Source organism: Pezoporus wallicus, unplaced genomic scaffold, assembly GCF_028554395.1.
Source record: "Pezoporus wallicus isolate ANWC-B61680 ecotype Strahan unplaced genomic scaffold, APGP_CSIRO_Pwel_v1 contig_6580, whole genome shotgun sequence".
In the NCBI taxonomy this organism is placed as follows: domain Eukaryota; kingdom Metazoa; phylum Chordata; class Aves; order Psittaciformes; family Psittacidae; genus Pezoporus; species Pezoporus wallicus.
In genome coordinates, this window is record NW_026635844.1 from 1,838,152 (window position 1) to 1,864,549 (window position 26,398).

The 26,398-nt window shown below is 41.8% G+C and overlaps 1 protein-coding gene across 1 annotated transcript; it reads left to right on the plus strand.

The window, feature by feature from the left end:
- The first annotated feature begins 1,438 nt into the window (after window positions 1-1,438).
- On the plus strand, window positions 1,439-22,536 carry FAM81B (family with sequence similarity 81 member B). Its single transcript, XM_057398377.1, is given in 7 exon segments — window positions 1,439-2,038; window positions 8,592-8,835; window positions 12,128-12,246; window positions 17,655-17,784; window positions 19,383-19,489; window positions 21,494-21,629; window positions 22,419-22,536. Coding segments are annotated over 7 exon segments (765 nt in total). The 5' UTR covers window positions 1,439-2,033; the 3' UTR covers window positions 22,443-22,536.
- The last annotated feature ends 3,862 nt before the right edge of the window (window positions 22,537-26,398 follow it).

Sequence of the window (26,398 nt, forward strand, 5' to 3'; positions counted from 1 at the left end):
TGCAGTACGGCGCTAAAGATGAACTTTGTGCCCCAGAGAGTGGTGGGCAGAGGTGCAGAGTAGCTGGTACTTCCTGTCTGCGGCACAAACATCTCACTGTGCTCTGTACATATGAATACCCACATCTAGACTCTAAATGCTTAAAACCACAGAATCTCTCCTTTGTTGAGTCTTTTAGGTAATCCTTATTTCCAGGCTTATTTTAAAAGGCTTTCAAAGGTCTGATGACTCCTCTGAGCACATCTGTGTCTGCTGAGAGTGCCCACAATCAGAATAAGGAAGAGTCTGCCTTCACAGCATCTCAAGAGATGCTCCCCAAGGAGAGCGGAAGGCCCTGGAAGGTGCCAGAGGAGAGGACTGAAGGCAGACCTTTTGCAAGTGTTTTTCATGCAGTGCTGAAACTGTCATAGGCAGGTGATGGGGTGATTCTTTGCAGACGTGATTAAGTGATACGGCAAATAAGACCTGCAGTTGGTTTTCTTAGACCAGATGAGTTAAAACATTTGTAGACAGCATTCTCTTTAAGCTGAGGAACTGATATGCAGCCTCAGGCTACCAAAGCCAGCTAGTTAAGGTGCTTCCAAGTATTAATTGCTCTTCTAACTTTTGTGTTTGTAAATAGGGACTGAAACTGGTGAAGGAAAAAGGGAAAAATACCTACAATTACATAATTTTGTACTAGCTGAATCCATGTTCTGCACAACACTGCAGGCTGATTTCTCTCAAAAGACTTTCTATTTTAAAATGTTCTGCATGCATTTGGTAGCTCTGCTTTTAGATGGTTGGCATTCGTGCCATCAATTTGCTGTGGTGATAAAAATGTCAGGAAAATTACATCATTAATGTAAAAATTTTAGGTGTGATGGCCAGGCAGTAAAATCTCAGGTTTCAGCTGCAGTTCTGGAGATTTGATCCCAAGTCAAAACATAGGTTGAGATCAATCGCTGAAGGTTGTCTCCTGTCTTTAGGCACTGCAAGATGATTTAATGAAATGTGCTCTATGGGAAGTTCAGCCAGATGATTGCAGCAGCCCTCAGGGTTTTAAAACTTAAGGAAGTTACAGTAAGCAAGCCACGGGAAGAACTTTGGGCACCCAAGCTGCTGCTGGAGCACAGCTTTCAGTTTAATGTCAGAGATTGCTGGTAGCTCTCCCAGTATGATCCGTTTTCCCAGAAATTTCTTGCTGATTCTAGTTTCTCCTGCTGTTACATGATCTGCTCAATGATACTTGGTTGCACTCACTATTTTCAACAACTCTAAACCCAGTTCTGCAAGGCATCCCAGTTTTTCTGGGTTTTATTCAGTATGGGAAGAGACAGCTCATGTTTCAATACAAAATAAAATAAATAAAATTCAGGAGACAGATCTGAGCACAGAAGCTGGCTGAGGAAGCAGCTTGGTGAACTCCTTAGACCGTTGTCATTTCTTAGAAACCTCCTGCTCAACAAATGTTATCAAGGAATTGTTAACAAAGGCACCAGGATTGTTTATTTTATGACAGAAGCAATTAGGCAACACAGACAAATCATTATTGTGGGTACACTGCAAAACATTTATTACTGGTTTTAGCAAGGAGCATGCCTGGAGTTAAACTCATCAAATACTTGCTCATCTGCTTCTTGAGAAACAACATAGAAATCCAGATGAATGACCCCAAAATCTCCACTCTCCTTACTCCAGGCTGACCAGAAGCCCCCAGGAGCATTGTGGTATGGGAGTGGGATGGAGGAGCTCAGATCTTTGGTCTTCTGCTGGTCCAACACATCTGTCAGCAGTACAGCTCTGTGAGATAAAAAGACACAAGTAACATCCAGATGCAGCACCAAAATTTCAGCTGCATTGTGCTACACATACAGTCCTGCATTTCATGTTACTTTGCTGTATTTTTTATTTTAGGAGGAATTGTATGCATCTTTGTTATGTGTTGGTTATTTATAGGAGTGTCTATTGAACAGCTATTCTGTGCCTATTTGATAGTCTCATTTCTTTTCATGCAAGAGCCTTCATAATGATTTATTTGACTAGCAATAGAAATGAGGTAAGTTCTCTGTAATACATAAAATAAAAATAGGCTCATAATTCATGGATTTTTTATATATATAAAAATATTAAATATATCAAATTAAAAATAAACTTTTTTTTTCTTCCCTTGGCTTGCTCATAAATACAATTTTAAAAGAAGGGCCTTACATTCAGTATCTTGGACATACCTCACAATTTGTATTTACATTTATCTAGGTACCAAGATGGGTCACATAACTGATCATTTTATTCAGCTGGTTGCTTTGAGAACAACATCAATAAATTCAACTCATCATCTTACAGTATTCACAGTGGTACAAAGGTTCAAAATTATTACTACTTCTATTTCCTAGCCAGTGATCAGACATCATACTGTCACAGCAACTTCTATCAGGAGTGCAGCTTTCATTGCACCAAGTACGAGGCTGTGATGGAGAAGCGATAGGTAGCAAGTAGTTTCTGTAGAGTAATCACTACCTTTTTACAGTTACTTTTGCAATGATTCCCAAGCTACAGTCCTTCCCAGGGTAACCTTTGTTATCACACCATGGTTATGAAATGTGATGCTCCATATAGAAGAGTGTTTGTGTCAGTGAGCCAATTTCTGTGGCATCTGTTCTTCAACACGGAGGAAGACAGTTAGTAAGAGCTGAGTGGTTCACAGTGAAGTATTTATTACAAGTCTTTGCAGTCTGGTAATGTGTTTAGCCTCCCCCCGAGCTCCATGTGGTGGTTCTCACAGCAACTGCCGTCCTGTGCCACCGGGGTTCCTTCGCTCTCTGGAACTGGTTATGGTCCCTGTGCTGCCTGCACTGCTGTTTCCGAATGTCCTGGCCCAGCCTGCCTCAGGCTCTGCTCTGCTCATTGCTTGAAAAAGCTGGAGGTATTTTTCTGGAATAAGATCTCCAAAACTTTTGTGAGCTATGCCTCTGGCCAAGGATTGGCTTCCCATGCTGTGGGGAGAGCTGTGGAACATGCAAAGCTCCTGACTTCTCGTCAGGGACTGACTCTTCCTCAGGGTATGTAGCGATACAGCAAGGGGTAATGGATTCAAACTTAAACAGGGAAAGTTCAGGTTAGATAAAAGGAGAAAGTGCTTTACTGTGAGGGTGGTGAGGCACTGGAATAGGTTACCCAGGGAAGTTGTGAATGCTCCATCCCTGGCAGTGTTCAAGGCCAGGTTGGACAGAGCCTTGGGAAACATGGCCTACTGTGAGGCCTCACTGCCCATGGCAGAGGGCTGGGACCTAGATGATCTTAAGGTCCTTTCCAACCTAAACCCTTCTATGATTCTATGATTTTCTTCTCATGCAGCTCCCCAAGAGAATTTGGAAGGCTTTATCCAGATCTGTGTATACGTACCTCTCATGAAACCATTCTATGTGGCCAGATTTACTGTGTGTTTCAGACACTCCTTAAAACTGGTCATGGAATTTTTTAACACAGTTTCTGCACAGCTGATATGGTCCCTGGCTCTCAGGGAGGGTGGAAGAATTCTGCAGCTGAGTTATAATAAAGAAGAAAGAGGTGACTGTGACACTGCAGGAAGGACAGAGTGACCTACACCAAAAATACGAACTGCTCTACCCCCAGCAGGCAGGAAATTTGAGGACATGGAGTCACTGGCAAACTGCCTGTGAGTGGCTAAAGAAATTCTTCCTTGGATATGGATTTCCAAATGCCAAACAGAAATAAATTATTTATGCAATGTATGAATTAACTCAGTCATGCAACAGCTTGGGTTGGGCAGGAGCTATTTTTCAGCTCTGACGAACATCCCTACTTTCTCAGGCCTGTCCTTCCATCAGTGAGCATTGTGCAGAGCAGGACTCATTTCTGGCATTAGCACTGTGCAGGGGTGGTGGAGGTAACTGGTCAGGGAGGGAGAGACATGCTGGTGAGAAAGTCCCTATGCTGGGAGTGGCAGCAGTATCCTCGAACAATGCGCAAAAAAAAATATCCCGTGTCTAGGTCTGAGATATGTTTTCTCTTATGCCCCTGTCAGCAGATCAACCAGGAAAAGTACAGCCTCTCCATAAGTCATTTCCTTGCCGGCTCTCTGCATCAAAAGGAGCGTGACCAGCAGGTCAAAGGAGGTGATCCTGCCCCTCTACTCTGCTCTTGTGAGACCTCACCTGGAGTATTGTGTGCAGTTCTGGTGTCCTCAGCATAAAAAGGACATGGAACTGTTGGAACAAGTCCAGAGGAGGGCCACAAGGATGATCAGGGGACTGGAGCACCTCCTGTATGAAGACAGGCTGAGGAAGTTGGGTCTGTTCAGCCTGGAGAAGAGAAGGCTGCGTGGGGACCTCATAGCAGCCTTCCAGTGTCTGAAGGGGGCCTATAGGGATGCTGGAGAAGGACTCTTCATAGGGACTGTAGTGATAGGACAAGGGGTAACGGGTTAAAACTTAAACAGGGGAAGCTTAGATTGGATATAAGAAGGAAATTCTTTCCTGTTAGGGTGGTGAGGCACTGGAATGGGTTGGCCAGGGAGGTTGTGAATGCTCCATCCCTGGCAGTGTTCAAGGCCAGGTTGGACGAGGCCTTGGGTGATACGATTTAGCGTAAGGTGTCCCTGCCCACGGCAGGGGGGTTGGAACTAGATGATCTTAAGATTCTTTCCAATCCTAACTATTCTATGATTCTATGATTCTGTGATATGAAGATGTATTTGAATCTACAAAGAACAGTCAAGAAAAGTCTGTTAGGAAATGCTCATAGTCTGTCAGAACAATTAAGTTATTTGCTAGGAGCCAAAGGCCCCTCTTTTTTCTGACTAAAGCACTCTCAGTAGTACCAAAAATAAACAAAAAAAATCCAGGAAATACAGCATTTGCCTCTTTTGAATCTATTTTTTTTTTTCCTATCTGCAGTCTCCCTTCATTGCTGCTCATCTGCTTTTCGACAAAAGTGAAGTTGCTCTTCTTTTAATGACTTTTTAATTCCTTTGGAATTTCAAACAGATTGGAGGGAAACTTTAGTGCTCAAAGTTTTGAATTTCCAGCAAGTTTAGAGTGGTCAGAGGCCAGAGGTCCTGTACAGCTGCAGAGAAGTGTCACTGCTGATCTTCAATGTGAAGTGATTGATGGTCATTTAATTTTATTTCATCTTATTTGTTTGGTCTTGTGGCACACAGAAATGCAAAAGCTCCACAGCTTGGAGCTACCCCAGGCATGCTGGCTCTGGACTGGTGGAGTGGATTTGCAGGCTGTGTTACTGGGGAGGAAGGAAGGGAAGGTCCCAGCCAGTGTGGGGCAACTGAAGGCATTCCAGCTGGAGGAATGGGAAGGTCATGGGAAACAGAGAAACTCTTCCCACCTCCCATCCTGCTCATCTCTGCTACCCTCAGCCTTCAGACCCAGACTGTAGGTCTGATACAACTAATCCTGCTTCCCCACTTGATTTTCTTCTTTCAATTGTATGCTTTCTCTTGCACATCCCATGAGCACCTAAGCTCAGGATTTGGGATGTCTTCTGATACAGCTACTTCCTCCTGGCCCTTTAAACCTCAGTCTTGTGGGAGCAGCATATTCAGGGAGCTCTTATTCAATCAGCTTCTCTAATTTTCTAGCAGTTTCTCTCTTTTCTGGATACTTTAAGGCCATTAATGTGTATCCTTTAGCACTTCAGCTGGAGAATAGAGCATCTCATCTATGTTGACCACAGGAGATGTCTCTGCCTGTAGAAAGCATCCTGACATGGAAGAAGCAACTGGCGTAAAGTACTTTATAATGTGTGAAGTCCTTGGAATCTGAAAAACTTCTTGGATTCTCCACTCAATGATTAATTATGACTGATAGTAGTAATTGATGTACTTAGAGCAGTTAGCCTCTGCACATACTCAGCATTTTGAAGGAGGTCATCAATAAATGAAAGTGGTTTGGACTTCCCAAATTCATGTTAGCTCTACTAAAGCCAAACAAAACAAAACCTAAAATTTTCATTAAATTTGAAGGCCAGCAAGATAGCAGAGGTTAATTCTGTAAATGGTGGATCAAAATCTTTGAGAAATCTTCCAGTGTGGACTGACAATCATCAAGTGAGTTTTATCACATGGATTATATGCATGAGCCTTCAAACTGACACAAGATGACAGCAGGTAGAGGGTGACGAGTCCCAGTGTTGTAACGAAGAGGAAGATATGTATGGGAGCTGACACAAGGTAGCCATCTCCTGTGCTCCCAAAAGTTCGCATTTAGAGGTGCACCCCAAGCTGATGACAGCTTGCTCAGAGTCTGGCTGGCTTCTGGGAGCTTCCAGGCCAGTGACAGACATCCTGGAGGCTCCAGCCCTTCACAAGGGGCTTGAGACAGTCATCGTAACAACAGAAATTTTCATTGGCTTGGTGAGTAGCTTCTGGTTTCCAGGGTTTTTTGTTTTGTTGTTTGTTTTTTTTTTAATTCATTGCCTCTTTAGCTCTCCTCCATGTGCTATGTGGATACAAGAATGGGACTGGGTGGCTAGGGGTGGAGAAAAGGAGCAGAAGAAAGAGCAGGAGAGAGGGATGGGAGAACAACACCCATTCTGCTGGTCACAGGAATCACTGGACCTGCTTGGCTACCAGTGAAGGGTCTGAGGAGAATTCCCTGAGACAACACAGGAGGAAACTGACTGCAAGGCAGATGAAAATGCAGAGTCAAAGGGGAATAACGCTTCAGACATCAGATATTTAAGTTCTTTGCAACTCTTTAGCAGGGCTCAGGCTCAAATCAAGCCATCACTTTTGCACTGCTGCGCACCAGTGGAGCCATGGTGCATGTGGCTGGCTACATGTAGAGAAAATGCAATGTGGGAAGGCTCATCTCTGACTTACTTAAGAGTGCCTTGAGTTAAGGTGTTTTGTTCCACGTGTACTATGGTCTGCAGTCATGGTTATGGACAAGCCAGGCAAGACTGTGTAACTTGAGCCTATGCCTTGAGACTGACTATAGAGCATAAACTTTACAAAAGCGAACTCCAGTGGACTTACATACTCATACAACCATTTCCTCTGATTTTTTTTTCTTTTTTGTTTTTTTTTGTTGTTGTTGTTTCATTTTGTTTAATTTTTCTTTTAAGTTGGTTTACAAGAAACAAGATGCTTTTGAAAACTGAAGGGGCAAAAAAATCCTGAAGGAGAAAAGGAAAAGATTGTGGACACACTTCATTTTTAGCCAGCGACTTGTGGTGTCACAAGCAGAAGAGAGCTCACACAGCCTCAGCTGGTCATTTTGATACTTAAAGTTTTTACCAAAAAAAAAATTGAGGTTTTGTGTTCAAATCCTATCAGTACTTCATGGCTGCCAAATTACGTTTATTTTAAAGCCTTAATTGCTCAGACAAATGTAATGTGGCTCCTGCTACACACAGACATAAGCCAGCTGCAGAACATCATTGCAGCCCATGCAGCTGTAAATTTGTTGCAGTGTCCTTAGGCACACTTCAGTCATTAAACTGTCATCTTTATGTTTTGTGTATTGATTGAGTAGGGTAGCTGAATTCTCTTCGCTTTTCTTGTTTAAAAATTATTTTTACAATCAGGACTTTTATTTTTAGCAGTCTAAAAGCAGAAATCAAGAGAAAATGTGTATGACTTCTTTCCCAAATGACTGAATATTTTTCTTCATCATTAAGCTACAGGGTTTAGCTAAACTGCCTGATGGAAGAGTATACCGTATAGGATTGAGAGCATAAAAATATGCCGTTCAGACTAAACTAAAACATAAAACAAGCTTCATTTTCTGGATAATATACAAAACCAAAGTTCTGCAGTAACTGAATCTCAGTCTTTTTACAAAAAAGTAAACAGTTACTCTAGCTTCCCTCAAACTCCAGATTGTGCCTATCTAAATTGAGCTTTATTCTGTACCTGCCAGTTTCAGATCCTTGCAACATCCTATCTCCCTTCTGTATTTATATGCAGTTTCAGTGAGCATATTTGAGCTCCTGGATCAGTCCCCTGGGTTTCAGCAGGCAGATTAAGAGGGGGTAGCTGTAAGAAAACAGGATTTCAGACTTCTTTTAAGAGAGCAGGTATAAATAATACAAATCAAAACCAAATACAAGTGTAACTGTACTTAGTATGAGCTCTCCTTCTGCCTGCTCTCAGCTGTGGTGTGCTCCTGGAGATGGTCTGCATGAGCACCACCGTATCCACTGGGGTGTTTTGGAAGGTGGTCACTGGTTGTGTTTGTATTTCTTTTTGTTTTAAATTACAATGGGAAGAGCTTAAAATGAGGATTGCAGTGATGGCATTCTATGGAAATACCTCAAAGCCTTTGAAAACAAGCTCTGGTCCTTAAGCTGTATGGGTTTGCCCAACAGCTGCAAAAATGCCATTTCATGTCCAAAGCCATTAATGGGGGCAATGCCCAAATGTTAGCCCTGCGTGCAGAGGTTGTTATGGCTTGTGGCATCCAGGGATGAATAAGCAATGTACAGAAGCATCAAAGCCCCTGGTACAAGAGGCAATCTGGACAGACAGGTCTGTCCACTGCTCTTACTGTGGACAGGAGATAGCCAACAGTCCCACCCCTTGGTTTTGCTTGCCATGAGTGGTGTGACACTGGGGTTTTTGATGTTCAAAGGAGAGACGCTTCCCCTCCTCCTTGTCCCAGAGACAGGGCTCACCTGCTGGAGCAGCAGTTATCCAGCCAGGAACGGACCACGGTTTTCCTCCTCCATCAGGCTTTCCAAACCAAAGATGACATCATTGCTTACCTCCAGTGAAGCAAAGGTTATCAGCATGGGGAGACTGCTGCCTGGCATCTGCTGGAAAACCACATCCAGACCATTACAAGCATTGTTAAAAAGCTCAGCCAGGACATTGAGGTAACACATGCTGAGGAACATTACCCTGTTTTAGTGGTGCAGCTCTGGTTTGTGGTCCATTCAGCACTAATATTGGCTTCAGGAGCAGAAGAGTGCTCAACATGACTGCTGTGTTTTAGTTAAATTCTGAGTTTTCTTGTATAGGGTGACTTGCAGTTACCTGTGAAAACAGAGGCGACAAGGGGAAGTAAAGTAAAAACGTGTAACATCAATAATCAAGTTTGAGCTTACTTCTTAGTTTTTCCTGTTGAAGATATTCTACTACTTTATGTAAACTTCTTCATCAAACATAATCAAATATTGCTGAAACTTTTCACAAAGTTCAGTGCAGACTGGAATGAATGTTCAGGTTAACATTATATTTAAACTGACTGATGGATCTGTGCTGGAAGTGCATGGGATGCCCTTTTTCTGGTTGAAGACCTCTGATTATTTGATGTTGCTTATTAAATTTGTATGTGAAATTTACCAATACTTTTTCATGGCAAAGATGTAAAATACCAAAATGTCATGAAATAGACTTCTCCAGAGATTTGTTTTGTCCTTTATAGTGTTAAATGTCTTAAAAATATCACTTAAAATCACAATACATTCTGGTTTTCATATGCTTGGAGAAATATTTGACCTTCTGTACATCTAGCTTCAGAAGTATGCAATCATGGCTCACCTAAAGTTAATCTGAATTTAAACAAGGGTCTATGTACATTTCATACTGATTTTATTTTCAGTATTTTGATACTATGGCAATAGGCAACGCTATAAAACTGCTTACTTGTTTTAGACCATCCAGTTCCTCTAACTCTATCCAGATCAAGCATGTACAAGACTGTTTTGCTAGAAAAATACCTAATATGCTATCTAAACATAATCTTTTCCCTTAGCTGTAAATTACTTTTCTCTGGGCCCTAATATCAGGTGTGTGCTTGCTTTGTAGATTTCAGTTGTGAAGATTCAGTCAAAGTAGATCACTGACAGTACAGAAAACAGCACAGTGAGACATGTCAATCAAAGCCTCTATAGAATTAGTGGGGGTTTGAAGAATTGCGCCTGGCATACAGGAAACGAGAGTGGCTCAGCAATGTCGATTTCTCAAGCACTTAAAAAAGAAACGATCCACCAGGAAATGTGACTCACTTGTACTTCAGACCTTCCCCAGAGCAGAAATATCCCTGAAAAAAACCTGTCTTGGGGAAGATGCTGGCGTGTCATTGCCACCCAGAATGAAGCTGAGCCCAAGTTAAACACAGCCCTCTGCTAGAGCCAGAAAATTATCCTGGCTGCTGCTGCACCTGGGGTGTCAACGCAATTAGTGCCAGGTGGGAAATGACCTGACCCTTGGCAAAGACAACCTTCATGATCCCAGGAAAGAGTTGCAAATTGCAAGAGAAAACCATCAGTACTAAAACCCCAGAGGCAGAGGGAGGTGTTCTTGGCATCACCTCAGATAACAACCCTACAGGATGGGCAGAGAATGGGTTGAGAGGGGTCCTGAGGAAAAGGTCTTGAGGGTGTTGGTCAATGAGAAGCTCCCCATGATCCAGCTTCAGTGTGCACTTGAGCCCAGAAACCCCCATGTGCTGGGCTGCATCCACCAACAACATAAGAGGGACATGGAGCTGTTGGAGCAAGTCTGGAGGAGGCCATGGAGGTGCTGTGAGGGCTGGAGCAGCTCTGCTCTGGAGACAGGCTGAGAGAGCTGGGCTGGTGCAGCCTGGAGAAGAGAAAGCTCCTTAAGGGGAGACCTTAGAGCAGCTCCAGTGCCTAAAGGGGCTACAAGAAAGCAGGAGAGGGGCTTTGGACAAGGGCCTGCAGGGCCAGGACATGGGGGAATGGCTTCAACCTGACAGAGGGGAAACAGAGATGAGGTCTTAGACAGAAGTTCTTCCCTGTGAGGGTGGTGAGGCCCTGGCAGTGCCTGGGAGTGTTCACAGGAGCCTGGGAAACTTGCTGGAGAAGGAGAATATTGATCTCCCACGATAAACAGTGGGCTGTTTTCTGTCCTCATGAGTGAGTGTCTCGTGCTGATTTTGCCAGTGAGGAAGCAGTGGTCCTATTTTGTGCCTCTGTCTTCATGGACTTGCAGCATCAGACTTGAACCACCAAATACACTGAGAAAAACACTGGGGTACTGTAGTACATTCAGCTTTTTGAGAACATTATTTTCTGATGCAGAACACAAATAGTAATGCCTGGAATACTCAGTATTTCAGTTATCCATACTCTGTATGTGAGGGGAAGAGGGGAGGCCAGGATTATTCAGGAATAACTGAATAAATGACAGATTTGAGTTACATTTTACTCCAGAGTTACTTCAGCTCTGTCCACTCACCCCTGCCTAATTTTGATCATTCCGTAGTTAATCTCCCCTTCTTGTCTCCAGCAAAGAGACTTCCAACAGGAAAGTGATGCTGCATGGGACTCGGTGTTATGGGTATGTCCCTGTGCCACCACATCCGCCCTGCTTGCAGCCAGCCAGGAAACATTAACCCTGGCTCTGTTTGCAGAGGCATGTTCAGATACATAAGCTCGGGGCATCGTCACAACCCTGCTGACACCCAGCAGGACTGTCCTGTGTCCTCTGGCAGCTCCAGCAGTGGGATGAGCTGGGCAAACGCAACTGCAACAGCTATCCTGAAATTTAAACATATACAGTTGAAGTTTCCCCTGATATTTTTCCTTTTCTGTTTTTTTCTTTTTTTTAATTCACTTAGTGGAGAGCATTTTAAATAAAAAGTCAGTAAAAGCCACTCCTTTTTTGTGTAAATAGGATATTTGCAAGAAAAAGTGTAAAAGCTGTGCTTTGACCACATGAAGTGCTCTGTAGTGCTGAATTACAGTGAAATATCACCCCAAGGGCTTTCCTTTCTACCTGAAAAATAAAATCGGGAGATCATTCTCCTGATCACATACCTGCAAAAGGTTACAGGGCATAAGGGCTTCCTAATGTTAATGCTTGTGACACATTCAGATATCATCAGGATGAGCCACTTCAGAAGAGTCTGATCTTTAGATCAGACTTTTAATATTGTGCAATATATGAGGTATCAGGCCCCATACTGAACAATAAGGGTAAAAGAAGACATTAAAGAGCTGTGTATACTGACCTGCATCCTTATTCAGAGTTGGGTGAGTATATCCATAATATGCTTTAACAGTAGGACCTGCTGTTATAAATGGTGTTTTGAACCTTATTTTTAAATGAAAGAAGAACCAAAAACCCCAAACAAAAGCAACAAACCAACAAAGCCAAAAGCAGAAAGCCAAAAGTGCATTAATGGAATTGAATTTACAGGTTTTGAAGTGGCAAATCAGAACAAGGGATGGTGCTGCAGCAGAAACTAATTTTGCAGTTCAAACTCTGGACCATAAATACAACCAGTGTCTTGGAGACCTGCGTGGAAGAGTGGCAAGGTAAGGAATTCATCATGGCCCTGATTTTCATCTCCACTAGTCAAGTTGTGCAGAGCAGATTCAGAGTGGGCATAAATGTACTTCACACTCATTTTGTATCTCCATTTTAGTGCCAGATCTGTGCTTTCATGCTCTCTGTGTTAGAAACATTACAAAACCAGGGAAAAATAACTATATTTTCTTGTCTCATTCTTCATCACATGCTTAACATTTTGGGGATTTTTTTCTTCTTCAGTCTGGCTAGACTTCAGCTGAAGTGGTTATTACCTCCTACTTAAAAACTCTCCTGTTGTTTCAATAAAACCTCCTATCTTGGAAAGCAGGCCTTGTTGAGCAAATCTGATTTCTCCTTTTTGTTGGCATTTTAAGTTTTTACTGGTGCAAGTAGTGGCATGTATGTATCATAGGTGGACTTCCATGCGGCATTCTGTAACACATAATATTATGATCAAAAGAAAGACATAACTGAAATTCTGCTATATAATATCAAGAGAATACATGAATTAAGAACTGTCTGAACTAACAGATGGGGAAAAGTAACCATTAAGGAAGAAACCTCCCTGAACTGGCATATTTCTAATAATTTCTTTCTTCCAGAAGCCAGTCATATGCTTGTTATATAAAACACTGCTACTGGCATTTGTGGATAAGACAAAACTGGTCAAGTGAGGACAAGATGGAAACAGAGACTAACCAGGAATGTTGGTAATGTGGCCTGACTGAGGAAAAAATGTACTTTATAAACCCAACAAGAGACTGTTTCACAACTGAGTGCCCCCTGAAAAGTTTGGGGAACTTAACATGAGCTCTTACAGTAGTGTGGCATCAGAAAGGCCAGGAATATGGTCTTGGATGAGAGAAGCAGAGAACCAGTAAAAAGGGAGGCTGTTTTAGCTCTATGTGTGGCACACATATTGATACCAGAAAACTGCTCTGATCTAGAGTCCCCTTATTGAAATTAAGAATTTGATACTGTATAAAAAGAGCCAGGAATGTGGTGGTGGGATGGGGAAAATTTCTGGCTGAGGGAAGTATACATCTATGTATAGTTTATAGAAAAAAAAAAAAATAAATCCAGAGATGTCTTCATTTCCATGTGTAACTACCAAAAAAGAAAGAAAGAAAAAAAAAATCACAGGATACTGAAAGACTCCAGACTACTGCAGAGAGACCCAAGAGTATAAAACAAGAAGACGAAGCCAACGCATTCAAAGTTGGCAGGAAAAAGGTGGTGTTTTTTAACCTTGTGGCTGATTAGCATCGGAACAAAGTAGCAGGTGATTCTGCAAGAGTCTTTTGCTTCTGTTTTCAAATTCAGGTCAGCAGACACTCTAGACAATATGCTTTTAAAAGCCATAACATTCCATCTCATTCCTCTTTCCCCAGTCTTCTCCTAGGAGTGAATACTTCCCTTTGTCAGCTGGGGTTTGCTCCCATTATCTATGCTTGAGCATTTGCCTACAGTAGAGGAAAGCAAAAGCATTTGGGGAAAACAGGAAAACAGGATAATTCTGGGGAAAAAAATTACCAGTCCGCTTCTACTTGCAAAACTAAAAATGAAATAAATAGAAGAAACAAGAGGTTGAAGACTCCTGGAGGTCATGGCAACACTTTTATGAGGTCCCTCTTCCCCTTCTTTCCATGCCTATTTTTGCAGTGTGTTGGTTGGCCTTTCCCACAGGAAGAAGCGAGGAGCGCAAAATACATATTGCATGTAAAAACTGTAATGAGGACATCAAAGTAATCATCTTATGATGCTGGAAACTGAGTTGTTAGACCCCATTTAGTTTTAACGTTAGGGAAAGGAAAATGACAGGTTTTCTAGCTTCACCAGAAACTACGGATATTAAAGAGTGATGTTTTAGCAGCAGGTCTAGCTATATTGTAATGCAGTTTTACGCGAATGGTTCCCATTAAGCTAAAGTGTGGTATAGTTTTATGGGAGTCATGAATCATCAGCACTGTCTTGTTTTAATTGCTGCTGAAGTTGCCCTCTGGAAATGCCAAGCCTCCATGGTATACCTGCCTCCAGCATCACAGCAGAGGAGTGACCCAGAACTGACAGGGGACTGACATTACAGTGATGATTAATATTTTGGTTTTTCATGTTTCTTTGCTCTTGAGGTTCAGGATTTAAAATTGCTATGTATATTAAGTAGAGTTCAGAGTGGCCAGAGACAAATGCACATGTTCATATAACTTATATCTGTTGCATTAATAGAAAACTTCTAAATGCAAACTTGCAGTGACAGCTTTCTTCTTGATTTGTAGGCTAACCTTAATCCAAAACTATCTGGGATGAAATGAAGCCACTGCTCTTTCTCAAAGCGGATGATTCATCCTCCTGTATTCTTCCATGTGTAAAGGATTAAAGTGGATTAGCTCTTGAAATTCAAATTGTGCCTATTTTCTTATTCTATGTTTCCCTGAAAAATAGATTTAGATCTCTTGCCAGCCACTGATGTAGTTGTCCGTTAATGCTGGGACTTACATTTCTACACCATGTAAAACATGTAAGTGCCAAGTAGCAGTGATCTTTGAAAAAAAAGCCACCATGCTTCAGCATCTCAGCTATAGTGGTATTCCCATTGGATTAACTATATATTTTATTTGTATTCTAGCTCTTAGTAAGACTTCATTTGGGCACGGGAATATGTATTATAAAAATTAGGTAATCAACTGTAAATAAAGCCATTCTTCTGATAAATATGAATTCACTCTCTTCAGCCTCACCGACAATAGAAAAAACGAATGCACAAATAAATGAACAGTGCACTGTATGCAGATGCTTACTTCGTACTTCTGTACTTATTTTTTTCATTAGCATTTTTGTTGTTCAGAGAAAAAGTCCAACACAGATTTAGACAATAAAAAGCCCTGATGTGTACCTGTGAAGTTACTAAATCCTTCATAAATGCTAATTGGCAAGTGCAGCAGTTCAGTATGTACTGTTCCTTCTATGACTTTGGAGTATAAAGCTCTTTGAACATATAGCATTATTCCCATATTTTATTAAATGGTTTGATATAACCATCAGAGGCTTGTATTTCTTTATACTTTTTAATTTAAAAGCAAATCTAGGAGCATGCTTTCTATATCGCTCCCAGTTCATCTGCACTGCTTCTTGCACGCTCTCGTGGCTTGTTTTGTATGACTAGAAAACCATGATCTCACTGCAAGCTGTGAATGTCTCCTAAGTGAAAATTAAATTAGAGCAAGATTTAAGCAACTCCCAAGTATCCTTGTTCTCTTCCACACTCAATCTTCTGAACAGCAATAATGCATTTAACTGCTTTGCCATAACAACGATATAAATTATATGTAGGGAAAATGAGATCTGAGCAGGCCCGGAGACTTAAGGCACATCAACGGTTCTGAGAGTCTTTGTGAAACTTGCTATGTCTGCGAAATCCCCAGGCAGGGCTCTGGTCCCTCAGGTCAGAATTATGACCCCTCTGGTCATAATGCAGAAGTGGTTGCATTTATCCCATGCTGCAAATCTAATTCTTGGGCTCTTTGGGTCCTGTCTTCAAATCCTTTATTTTTAAGGATTCTCAGCAGAGAATATTCATGTTTCTTTCTCTTGTAACTGAAGTTACATATTCTTACTGCTACAGATCCATTAATCTTCTTCTTTCTCACTGTGCACTTCTTGCAAAGCCTTGCCAGTGCCGTCTTGGGGTGGGATTTTCCTGTTGATGTGGACAATGCAGACACGATCAATGTGATCAAGCGATTGCCATTTATTGAGCATCAGACATGATCTTTTATACACAAATCCACACATTGATTATACACTGATTGGTTAACATGCCTTGCCAACAAGCTTCTGATTGGGCTTTACACAAAGTTGCTTAATACAAGTTACAACAGCTACTTATGTTTAGCACTAACCTCAACATTCTTACACTGCAGTTTTACATCCTGTTTTTTGTTCTTGCAAATTCATTTCCCCCACTGCTATCCCTGGCTAACCTCCCCTCTGGCCTAGTATTTTTCCACTTACAGAGAAGCTCTACTTATGCTGAGAAGCCCGACTCATGCTAACTAAATCCATACAACATTTTCCTAAGGGAGTGGTGAGCCCCAGTTACCTGGCCAGTCACTAACCTTGCATTCAGCCTCAGTAGCCTTGTTTTGTTTGTACCTGTGTTCCACAACACTCCTACCTCAGAGGCACCTTTCATCCCCAGGACTGTGGGATGCAGCCTCTCCTCGCCAGTTCTTGTATTGATTCCTATATCTGTAGCCAGAAAAGCTGTGATGACAGCCTGCTCCCCCTCCAGATCCACATTCACCTTGGCAGCTATTTTGTACTTGCTTTTCCAAATCTATGGTTTCTTTTGATCACAGTTCTGGCCTTTCTACAAAGCCTTTATTATTTGCAGTAACTTCTTTTTATTTCCTTGATCTGCATGCTCTGTAGGTGTATCACAATATCTAAGCATCGTCAGGAGATGACAAAAAGCTCTCTACTTAAACTGTCAAAATTTCTCTTTAGATCCTTTATCTGTTAACAGCACCAGCTTGATTCAGTTGTGGTGCTTTGGATGATAATTTCTCTGGCATTTTAAAAATTAGCTGTTTTCCTCACTCAACTTCTATTCAGTTATTTATGTTAAATTGTGCACTACTTTGTGGCCTAAAGGTATTATTTTCCACACTCGTGTACTGCTGACACTGGAACAGTCAGTTACTTCTGTGATAACAGCATGAAGGAGGGTAGCAGGAGGGGAATTCTGTTCTGCCCACAGCAGGAGGGTTGGAAACAGATGATCTTAAGATCCTTTTCAACCCTAACCATTTTTTGATTCTATGTGAATTATATGAATAGTGTCATATATATATTTACAAACACTGAAGAAACTCCTATTGCTTGTATTTTAAAAGTATGTATTTTTTAATATATGTGTATATATATGTATATACGATGCATACACAATGTGTGTGTGTGTATATACATATGAAAGACAGGCTGAAACAGTTGTTCACTCTACCAGGAATGTTAGCTGGTTGAATATTATTCAATCCCTAGGCTGTTCAGTTAGTGCTGCCACTCTCAAATTGTTCATTTGTCCATTTAAAATGTGACTAGGTAACTTGGTGAGTGCAACTGTTTAAACAGCCAATAACAGTAGTTCAGATAGGAAATGGCTGCTACAGAGGGAAATTGCCTGTGGCTGGCTCTTGCTTCCTTGCCATCACTTCCAGCAGTGTTTTAATGCACAGTAATGTCTGGAAGCAGATTGGGGATCAGAGTGGTTGCAATGGGTACTCTATTTTGCCACTTGCCAGAGTGCCCTGGGGGGCTGAATTTGGTCCAGCAACAGTGCATAGAGACTAGCGTTTGCCTCCAGCCACCCTCCAACATCCCCTGGCAAAGGCTCTTGTCTCTGGTTTGACTGCAGATGCAAGGCAAGCATCGCGAAGCTGTCGGGAGACATCAGTTTTATCAGGCATGAGGCCCAAAAGACTGATAAAGAGATCTATGGCCTTCATTCTACCCTCAAAAATTGTGTTGCTGGTTTTGAAAAGAAGGTGAGTAGAGAAGCCACAGTTAAACACCTGGCAGGTGGTGACTATGCACGTACAGATATAGTTTCTTTTTGTAATTACTGACCAATATTAAAGACTGATATGGGATCTAAACAATATTTCAGGATTTTTTTACTTAAAAGTAAAGTTTTCCATGATACTGTGGAATCATAGAATGTTTGAATATTTTGGGTTGGGAGGGACCTTAAAGTTCATCCAGTTCCAACCCACTGCCACGGGCAGGGACACCTTCCACTAGACCAGGTTGCTCCAAGCCCCATCCAACCTGGCCTTGGACACTGCCAGGGATGGGACAGCCACAGCTTCTCTGGGCAACCTGTGGCAGGGCCTCACCACCCTCACAGGGAAGAACGTCTGCCTAAGATCTCATCTCAATCTCCCCTCTGTCAGGTTAAAGCCATTCCCCCTTGTCCTGGCCCTACAGGCCCTTGTCCAAAGCTCAGCTCCAGCTTTCTTGTAGCCCCTTCAGGCACTTGAACTGCTCTAAGGTCTCCTGGAACCTTCTCTTCTCCAAACTGAACCAGCCCAGCTCTCTCACCCTGTCTTCAGAACAGAGCTGCTCCAGCCCTTGCAACATCTCTGTGGCCTCCTCTGGACTCACTCCAACAGCTCCATGTCCCTCTTGTGTTGTTGCCCCAGAGCTGGATGCAGGACTGCAGGAGGGTTCTCCCCAGAGATATGCCAGGATTGAGCAGATATGGTACATTCAATTTCTCATGCGCTTTGGTATTGAATATAATTTCATTACCATATTTTGTCTGCATCTTCTGCTGCACAAGGCACAGTGCCAGTCATTGTGTACGTTGCCTAACCATGGTCCTCCTCTCCAAGGAAAAATTACTCATGACAGAATTCAAACAAAGATATCTTACCTGGAATTCTGTCAAAAGACACTGTTTGGACAGCTGTCTCCTTGAGCACCTTTAAAAAATGTTCTTTTTCACCTGGAACCATGGAAAGGACCTCGTGTGTGTGTCAGAATAGCATTAAGCAGTACCCAAAATCATGTGGGAGAGAATCAGATACCTGGGATATCCCACAGCCTAGAGAGCACAGGGCTGCACAGAACTGGGGATGCATGCCCCAGCCTGGACATGGAGATGTCCTCCCCTGAAGGAGGGAGATGCTCTGAACACAGTCCACCAGGTACCATCTTATTATTGAAGCTTGTGTTATTGTGGATGGGCCTCTCCTCTTTTCACTCTTCTTGGGGTCCTACTAGGTGTTGGACAGACACATCTTTGCAACACACACACAATTCCAAGGATTTACTCTGTGTTTTTTCCACCACTGGGAAGGTTTGAGTGATGCCTCTGTCCAAATTAAAAGAACATTGCTTTCCTGTGCATGTAATTGCAAAACCTGCATCCACAGACTTTGACTTCAGCAGGTCATACAGCCTTGGTGACTCTGAGCTCAAGTCTTCAGTTTGTAGTGAATTAAATGGTGAGAAAAATTTGGGGCTTATGTAGTTGTGTCTTGATGTTACCTGTTTTTTCCATGCTTGCAATCGTAACACATGTTTAAATGTTAGTGCTCATAGTCTGGCTCATAAGGGCTTTCTGTTGAATTCTCATTAGGTAATGCAGCTATTAGGGAAGATAGAGACTTCCAGCTCTGATCAAAGCTCAAATTTAAAGACAGTCCAGGGAGATCAACATCACAAACTGCAACTTCTGGATTTCAAGTAGGTGATAGAGGGTTTCTCATTATGATAATTCACCCTGAATGTGTTAGTGTGATGAACAGGTTGCCAAGAAACAGTAAAACAAACACTTTAATTAATACCCACTCAAAACCTAGAAACACTAAAAGAAGATTGATGAAGATCAATGCCATAAAATAGCGAAAATACATAATGAATGTATATTGTCTTGCAAGCTAATTTTTGAAATGAGGCACTAAATGACATCCTGGAAGAAGAAAGGTATGAAAACAGCTCTCTACACTTAGAAGAAAGGTAGCAAATACAAAGACACTGATTACCATTATAACTGGGTCTAATTTGTGACTTGCCTAACGTGCAGAATGTTTTCTTTATGCACTTGCACTCTAAGACAACTGTCCAGGGCAGGGGTGCTGCTAATGAAGAAAGGTGGATGCAAGGCTAAAGCAGTTATACAGGCTCATGTGCCCATAGATTTGTGATTTCTTATTTACCTAGCTTTTTCCTATTCCAGAAGTATTTTTAGGGTGCCATTGTAATCTTGATGAGTTTTAGAGAGGATGGAACTCCAGGGAAGTATGCAATGAACAGAAGTATCTGGCATCCATGTTCAGAACAATGCAAAACAGCCCAGCACTGAATAGCAGAGACAGCACAAATAATTTCAAATCTAATTATAATTATCCTGCATTAATGATATTTCAAAAGCAAGAGTTCCACTCCTTAAAATGGTGAGGTATTTGAATAAAGATTTATTTAAATAAAGATTTTATCTGAATTGTATTAAATAGGCTAGAAATTTAAGCACAAGAAAGTTCTCATCAAGCAGAAAGAAAAAGGGATTGAGGCGAACAGGAAAATGACTGGTAAAGTAGGCAATGAATCAAAACTGGGAAAAGGGAAGGATAAACAGGGAGACAGAGAGCAGTGAATGATGGAGATCAAGATGCTGTGAAAGGGACAAGATATGAAAACAAAATAAGCAAGAAGGAAAACCGGAACAATGACAGAAAAGATAGAGATTGTAGAACTGAAGTAAATGCTGAGGTCCTCAAAAGCTAATGAGACCTTACTGAAATTCTCATCAGAAACAGGAAGCTTAAAAAGAGGAGCCTTTCGAAACAATAGGATGTGGTGGCATTGCGTATTTAACATAAAATCCAAAATACTTATTTACTAAATGTTGAGATTTTATTCCAGTTAATATAAAATTTAATTAAAATAGCATGTCCTTTGAGAAGTGTCTTTCTCCTTTTGTATTGCTCCTCTGAAAGTCTACCAGATTTATATATTCTTTTTATAGAGCTTAAATAAAATCTAACTTCCGGAACAGACTGGAGCTTCTGCATAAAACTAAACATGTTTAAATCATCTTTAAAGCCAAGAGTTACCTCTTCTGCTGACATGCAGCTGTCTGAGACCTGGTCACCTTTGACTGCAGTTTGGCAGTTTTATTATAAATGTTCAGTAACTGGTATTGTTACTGAAAACCAGATTAATTGTAAACTTACTTCAGGATCTCATGGGAATCGTGCCTTGCTCAGAAATTTGGCCCTTCAGAGGGAAGTGGATGCTTATCTCCTGGGGTCAGTTAGACTGGAATAGCTGCATTCAGCTGCATGAAGTTAATTCAATTGCCTACAGATCCTGGTTCAGTTGGAAGCTTTTTTTATCCTATGAGCTTCATTTTCAGACCACAACTGATTTTGCTGCTCTCCCCAATGCCCAGCAACGCAGCAGACAGTCAATAGAATAGCATAGCTTCATCCACTTCAGAGTTAATTTAAACGGGAATTAATATTTTTTCAGCCCTCAGATATCTTCCTAAAGTAGACAATACCACAGAAATCACATTTTGGCATCTAGGTACAGCCTTCATAGTAAGGATCAAGAAGAAAATTGAGCTTGGGGCTTGTTAGGAAGTTACTGACGAGATATGGAGTAATTTAAACAATTGAATCAAGACTCCTCCATAATGCTGAGTAAGCCTTAATATTTTTACTAAAGAAATAACCACCATTTTAGGTCGCCAAGTGTTCTAAGTGACTTCAGGGATCAGATACAGATTCATCGGAAGTGGACAGAAGCACAGTTGACACGGTCTGAAGAAGATCAAGCCCAGCAGAGGCATCAGCTGCATGAGTTGGCGAAGGAGAGACTGGTAAGAGTTTCCAAGAGGGCGGCACAGGGTGGTTTGCAGCCCTGCCAGGAGTGGGAGTGAGGAACACCGCTCCTATCACCTTGATCCCAGCAGGTACCAAACCATGCACACAAAATACAAGATCTAACACAAAACTGAGTTCCTCAGGACATAGCCAGCAAAATGGTGACTTATGAAAATCATGTAATCATGGGTTAATTTGGTTTGGAAGGGATATCTGGAAGTCATAAGGTTCAACTCCTCAGTCAAACAGAGCCAGCATCAAAGTCAGGGCTTGAGTCTCACCCCGGAGATTTTTTTTTCCAAGGATGGAGATCCCATAGTGCTATGGGCATCACAGATATAAAGTCTTCCCTGACTGTGGCTGCCCCATTGTTGGCAGTGTTCAAGGCCAGGTTGGACAGGGTTTGGAGCAACCTGGTCTAGTAGAAGGTGTCCCTGATAGTCTTTAAGGTCCCTTCCAACCCAAACCATTCTGTGATTCTATGATAATGGCACCACTTTACATCTGTGCAACCCTGCTGTACCCAACAACGGCTTTTTCTAGCTCCAAGGTGAGCATGGGTGCCACCACTGAATGTCACCCAGCTCCATTCATTGACAAGCTCATATCATCTCTTCAAGTTCTGCCTGCTTTTAAATATAGACAAACCCTCACAATCTTCTGGTCAGTACTTTAAAACGCAGCTCGCTTTGGTTCCACAGCAGCAGTTTGCACTTGGCACAGGACCAATGCCTTGTAATTAATTCCTTCAGTTTTTAAAGCTTTTACTTCTTTGCTGTGTGCAGCTTCAGAGTTCAAAAGTGACCTAAGCATAATCACCATGTCTTAGCACCAGGATGAAGGCTGCTGATCAAAGACCAGATTCATAAGTCACTTGGAACTACAATGCTCCTGAACTTTAATCTCCATTTATTCTACCTGATGGTGATCTATTGTACTCAAAGCAACCAGGATTTAGTGCATCCATGAAGATAATAAAAACATTTCTGACTTGCCAGCCACTGTCTCAAAATTTCAAAGTTTGAATTCTCTTCCTCCACTAATCGTTTTTGTGATTAGTTTTCAAAAACACACCAATATATGTGGTTATTCTTTCCTAATGGATACTAGTGTGCCAAAAAAATACAGTGTTAATGGGAGTTAAAAATTTCAAAACCACTCTTAAATAGGTTGAATAAGGAATGCATTTGTTCTTCTATGGGCACATACATGTACACAGGCGCATGCATGGTGGTCCTCTGGGTGTCCTCTCAGCGGAGGCACAGCTCAGTCCCCTGGTAGCCAAAGGAAACCTCAGCACAAATGCTGGACAACACACAATCCTCATGTAGCTGGTGGACCTGATTGGGTATGTGATGGTGATGGAGCTGTTCTGGGAGTGCACAGCAGCATCTTGGTCATTCCTGGAGCTGACTCACTCCATCAGCCACCAACACAGCAATGTCTGTAAACTCAGAGTGTGTTCCACCGCCATACTGAATTGTGTTTAGGTTCAGACAGCTGTGCCAGGTTTGCAGACACCTTCCTTTGGAGGCAGAGCCATTGCATTTTACAGGGCTTAGCCTCCTTATTCATGCCAGCAGCTGAGCTGGGTTTACACCACAGTGTTACACCCCTTAGCTCAGAAAGCTTGAGCTGGAGATGGGTGCATGAAAGCAATCTGAATCATGTTGCAAAATGTGACAACAAATCACTGGATTTAAATGAGTAAAAGAATAAAGTAATAATTAGAAAACATCTTTGTCCTGGCACAGCTCAAATTTCTCAGTTTATTTGGTTTGTTGGGGAAGAGAGGACTGACACATCCTACAGAATACCAGGCCTCGCCCACATTTACTCAGCGCTGTTATGCATGGGATTAGGAAGCAAGACTGAATGAATGCTTTGTTGGCAGGAGGCAGGTTAATGTGGGTGCAGGTAAAGTGTCTTACTATAAACCTGTTATGTATTTAAAGGAAAGAGCAGAAAAAAAGAGTAGAAGAAAAGCTCCTATTTCTGTCACTAAAGTTAGAACAAATGGATAAACCACAGAAGTATGAAAAGCAGTTGAACCAGATGATAAGTGATGAAAAAAACCTGCATGAAAGACTCACCAGATTTGAAAGACAGATCTGGAAGGAGACTGAGGAAATCCAAAATGAATACAGATCAGGTGAGGATGGGCTTACACGCAACTTATTCTTAAAATAAATTTCCACAGTAACTTGCTGCACCAGAAGGTACTTTCTAGTAAAGACAGAAAGACATTAAAATTAGTATTTGTCTCTCCCAAACCCCAAACATAGAGGTGTGTGAGTTAGCTCACTTGTCTTTGCAAACAGCCAGCATGACATCTGCACACAGGTTGCTTTTCTTCCTAAGAGTCTCAAGGTAAGACCATTTAAAAGGCTGTTTCGGAACCTGTTTTCTGGATTTTTTACAGCAACTATTTCTTCTGTTAGCAAGGTCCCTAACCTCTGTTGGAAGACTCAAGTCATTCCCTTTTGCACAGATCCTGCTGCTGAGCCTGTGTGATGGCTTTGTATCATGTCCATCCTATACTCCCCATTCTCAAGCAACAGTAGCTTTAAAAAAGAGGATTCTGGATGAGTTACAGCTGCCTGACAGAGACCATACCTTGTGCAAGCAGATATGGAAGTGGTCGGATAGCATTGCTGAAAACACAGCAGCTGCCTCCTATGGGAACAGTCAAATAAATCTATCTTAACAGAGCATGAACTACTTTATCAGTCAGATGATCAACTTTCAACAGCAATGAGAAAGGCTTTCACCTGGCACTAAGCACATGGACTTCTCAAGGAGGACTTTTGCTCATTATAATCCATCCTCTGTCACTCAAACCTAACCTCTTGTAATACCCCCCCTTTGCAAACCTGACGTCAAATGCTGTTTACTGCTATTTATAATCATGCTTGGCATTATCCAAAGTATTGGAAGATACCATTCCAACAGCAAGGAACTTGCAACCCAAGCTGCTAATGCATGTCTCTGGTATTCAATAAAATGATGAAACAGAGTGGATTTAATGCGCTCTGTGTTAAACAAGGGTACGAAACCTTTGCAAAGGAAAGAATCTTCAAATATGGTGAAAGCAACCACTATTAAATTAATTGTTCCTACTCTTCTGACAGGATTTTAATCTATTCATGAGTCTCTGGAGCTGCTCAGAAAAATACACAACACAAAACTGAAACTAGAAAAAAGGAAAATCCATAAAGACATGAAAAAGGTACAACAGAAGTGACCTGGAAGACTGAACACCATGAGCAAGTCTATAATAACAGCTCTGATATATAGCTTCTCAACAGTCATTTTCTTGCCAATTTTACAACAGAATACTTTGCTGTGGAAGAGAGGTTAAGTTTTAAGGATTAACTTCAAATTTTACAAACATTTCATACAAAAAATATTCATATTATCTAAAGGACTTTAAGCAAACGAGTCCTCAGCATGGTTACCAGTCCTGCCTTAAGCTGCACCAGTTTTAGATTGCTGTAAATATTTAAATCAGGCCTAGTAAATTCGTCTAGCCCCACACAGCATTATCAAAACTGATGTCAGACTATTTACTGATGCATGATTTGGACCTACTATAGTAATTTACTGAACCATTAAAAGTAGCCAATAAATTGTGTATAGGTGACAAAATGCATGTTAATTACTAGCATATGCATTATTAAAAAGGTTTATTTCTTGTCTACTCTGTTTGAATATAAGCTAGTGGTTTGTACTAGAATACTCAGAAATGTAACTGACACTGTGGGTTTTGTTTAGCTTCAAACAACAAGAAAAAACACCTGGAAATAAGGAGGAAAACTCTGGGAGTAGTGAAAAAGTAACATACCACTCTAATTTCCCAACAGAGGCTAACATGAGTTCTTTAGCAGGGAGGCCAAAAAAGGTGGTCATAGTGCAATTGCACTAGAAATCTGAATTTCTACTGTACATTTGTTTCCAGAAAGCCCAATACTGTCCACTGCCCAAAGAAAATCCAAGCGAACTCAGATAATCCTCCTGCAATAATCAGTACCTCAAGTCTCCTGTGCTTCTTGCTCTACAGCAAAGCAGATTTCTCCAGCTGTGGATTGCAGGTGGCTTGTGAGGAGCCAGACCTGCAGAGCACAACAGCTGAAACTGAACTGACGCAGTCAGTAGGGAATACCACTTCAGCAATTAATCATGCTGCTCCTGCAGGCAGAAACTTTGATATGTTTCAGCTTTTTCCAGCAAATAAGAAGTGTAAGAACTTGCTTGTGTTTTGTAGATGACAAAAGTGCAACCACCAGGTTTCACAGGTGACCTTCCTGCATTCTGCTGGTGGCCAGGTTCTTTGGAGCTGAACTCCATGGGTCTTTTGCCTTAACCCCCGACTCATGACTGTTGCTAGCCAGGCCTGTGTTTGCCACACTTCCCACCAGCTACAAGAAACCAGCAACACTGAAATCCCAACAACAACGAGCAGTTTCTGAGCTATGCCAAGTCTGTATTTCAGATTCCCTGCATGTTCTCTCCATTACAGTGCGCTCTGCCTCCACTGTAGACTGAAAGTCCATTGTGCCACCATGGCAAGACAACGGGGCTTGAATGCAGCCTCCCAGACTGCCATTCTCTAGCTCCTTTTAGGCACTTTCACCATTTTTTGCCCATTTACTTGGCTGCCAGTGAAGCAGCAGTTAGTGGTGTGGTGTGGTTTGCCTCCCCACCAACTACCTCGGTGCTCCTGTTCTCGGTATACTGAGGAGCAGCAAAAAAGTGAAATACAAGG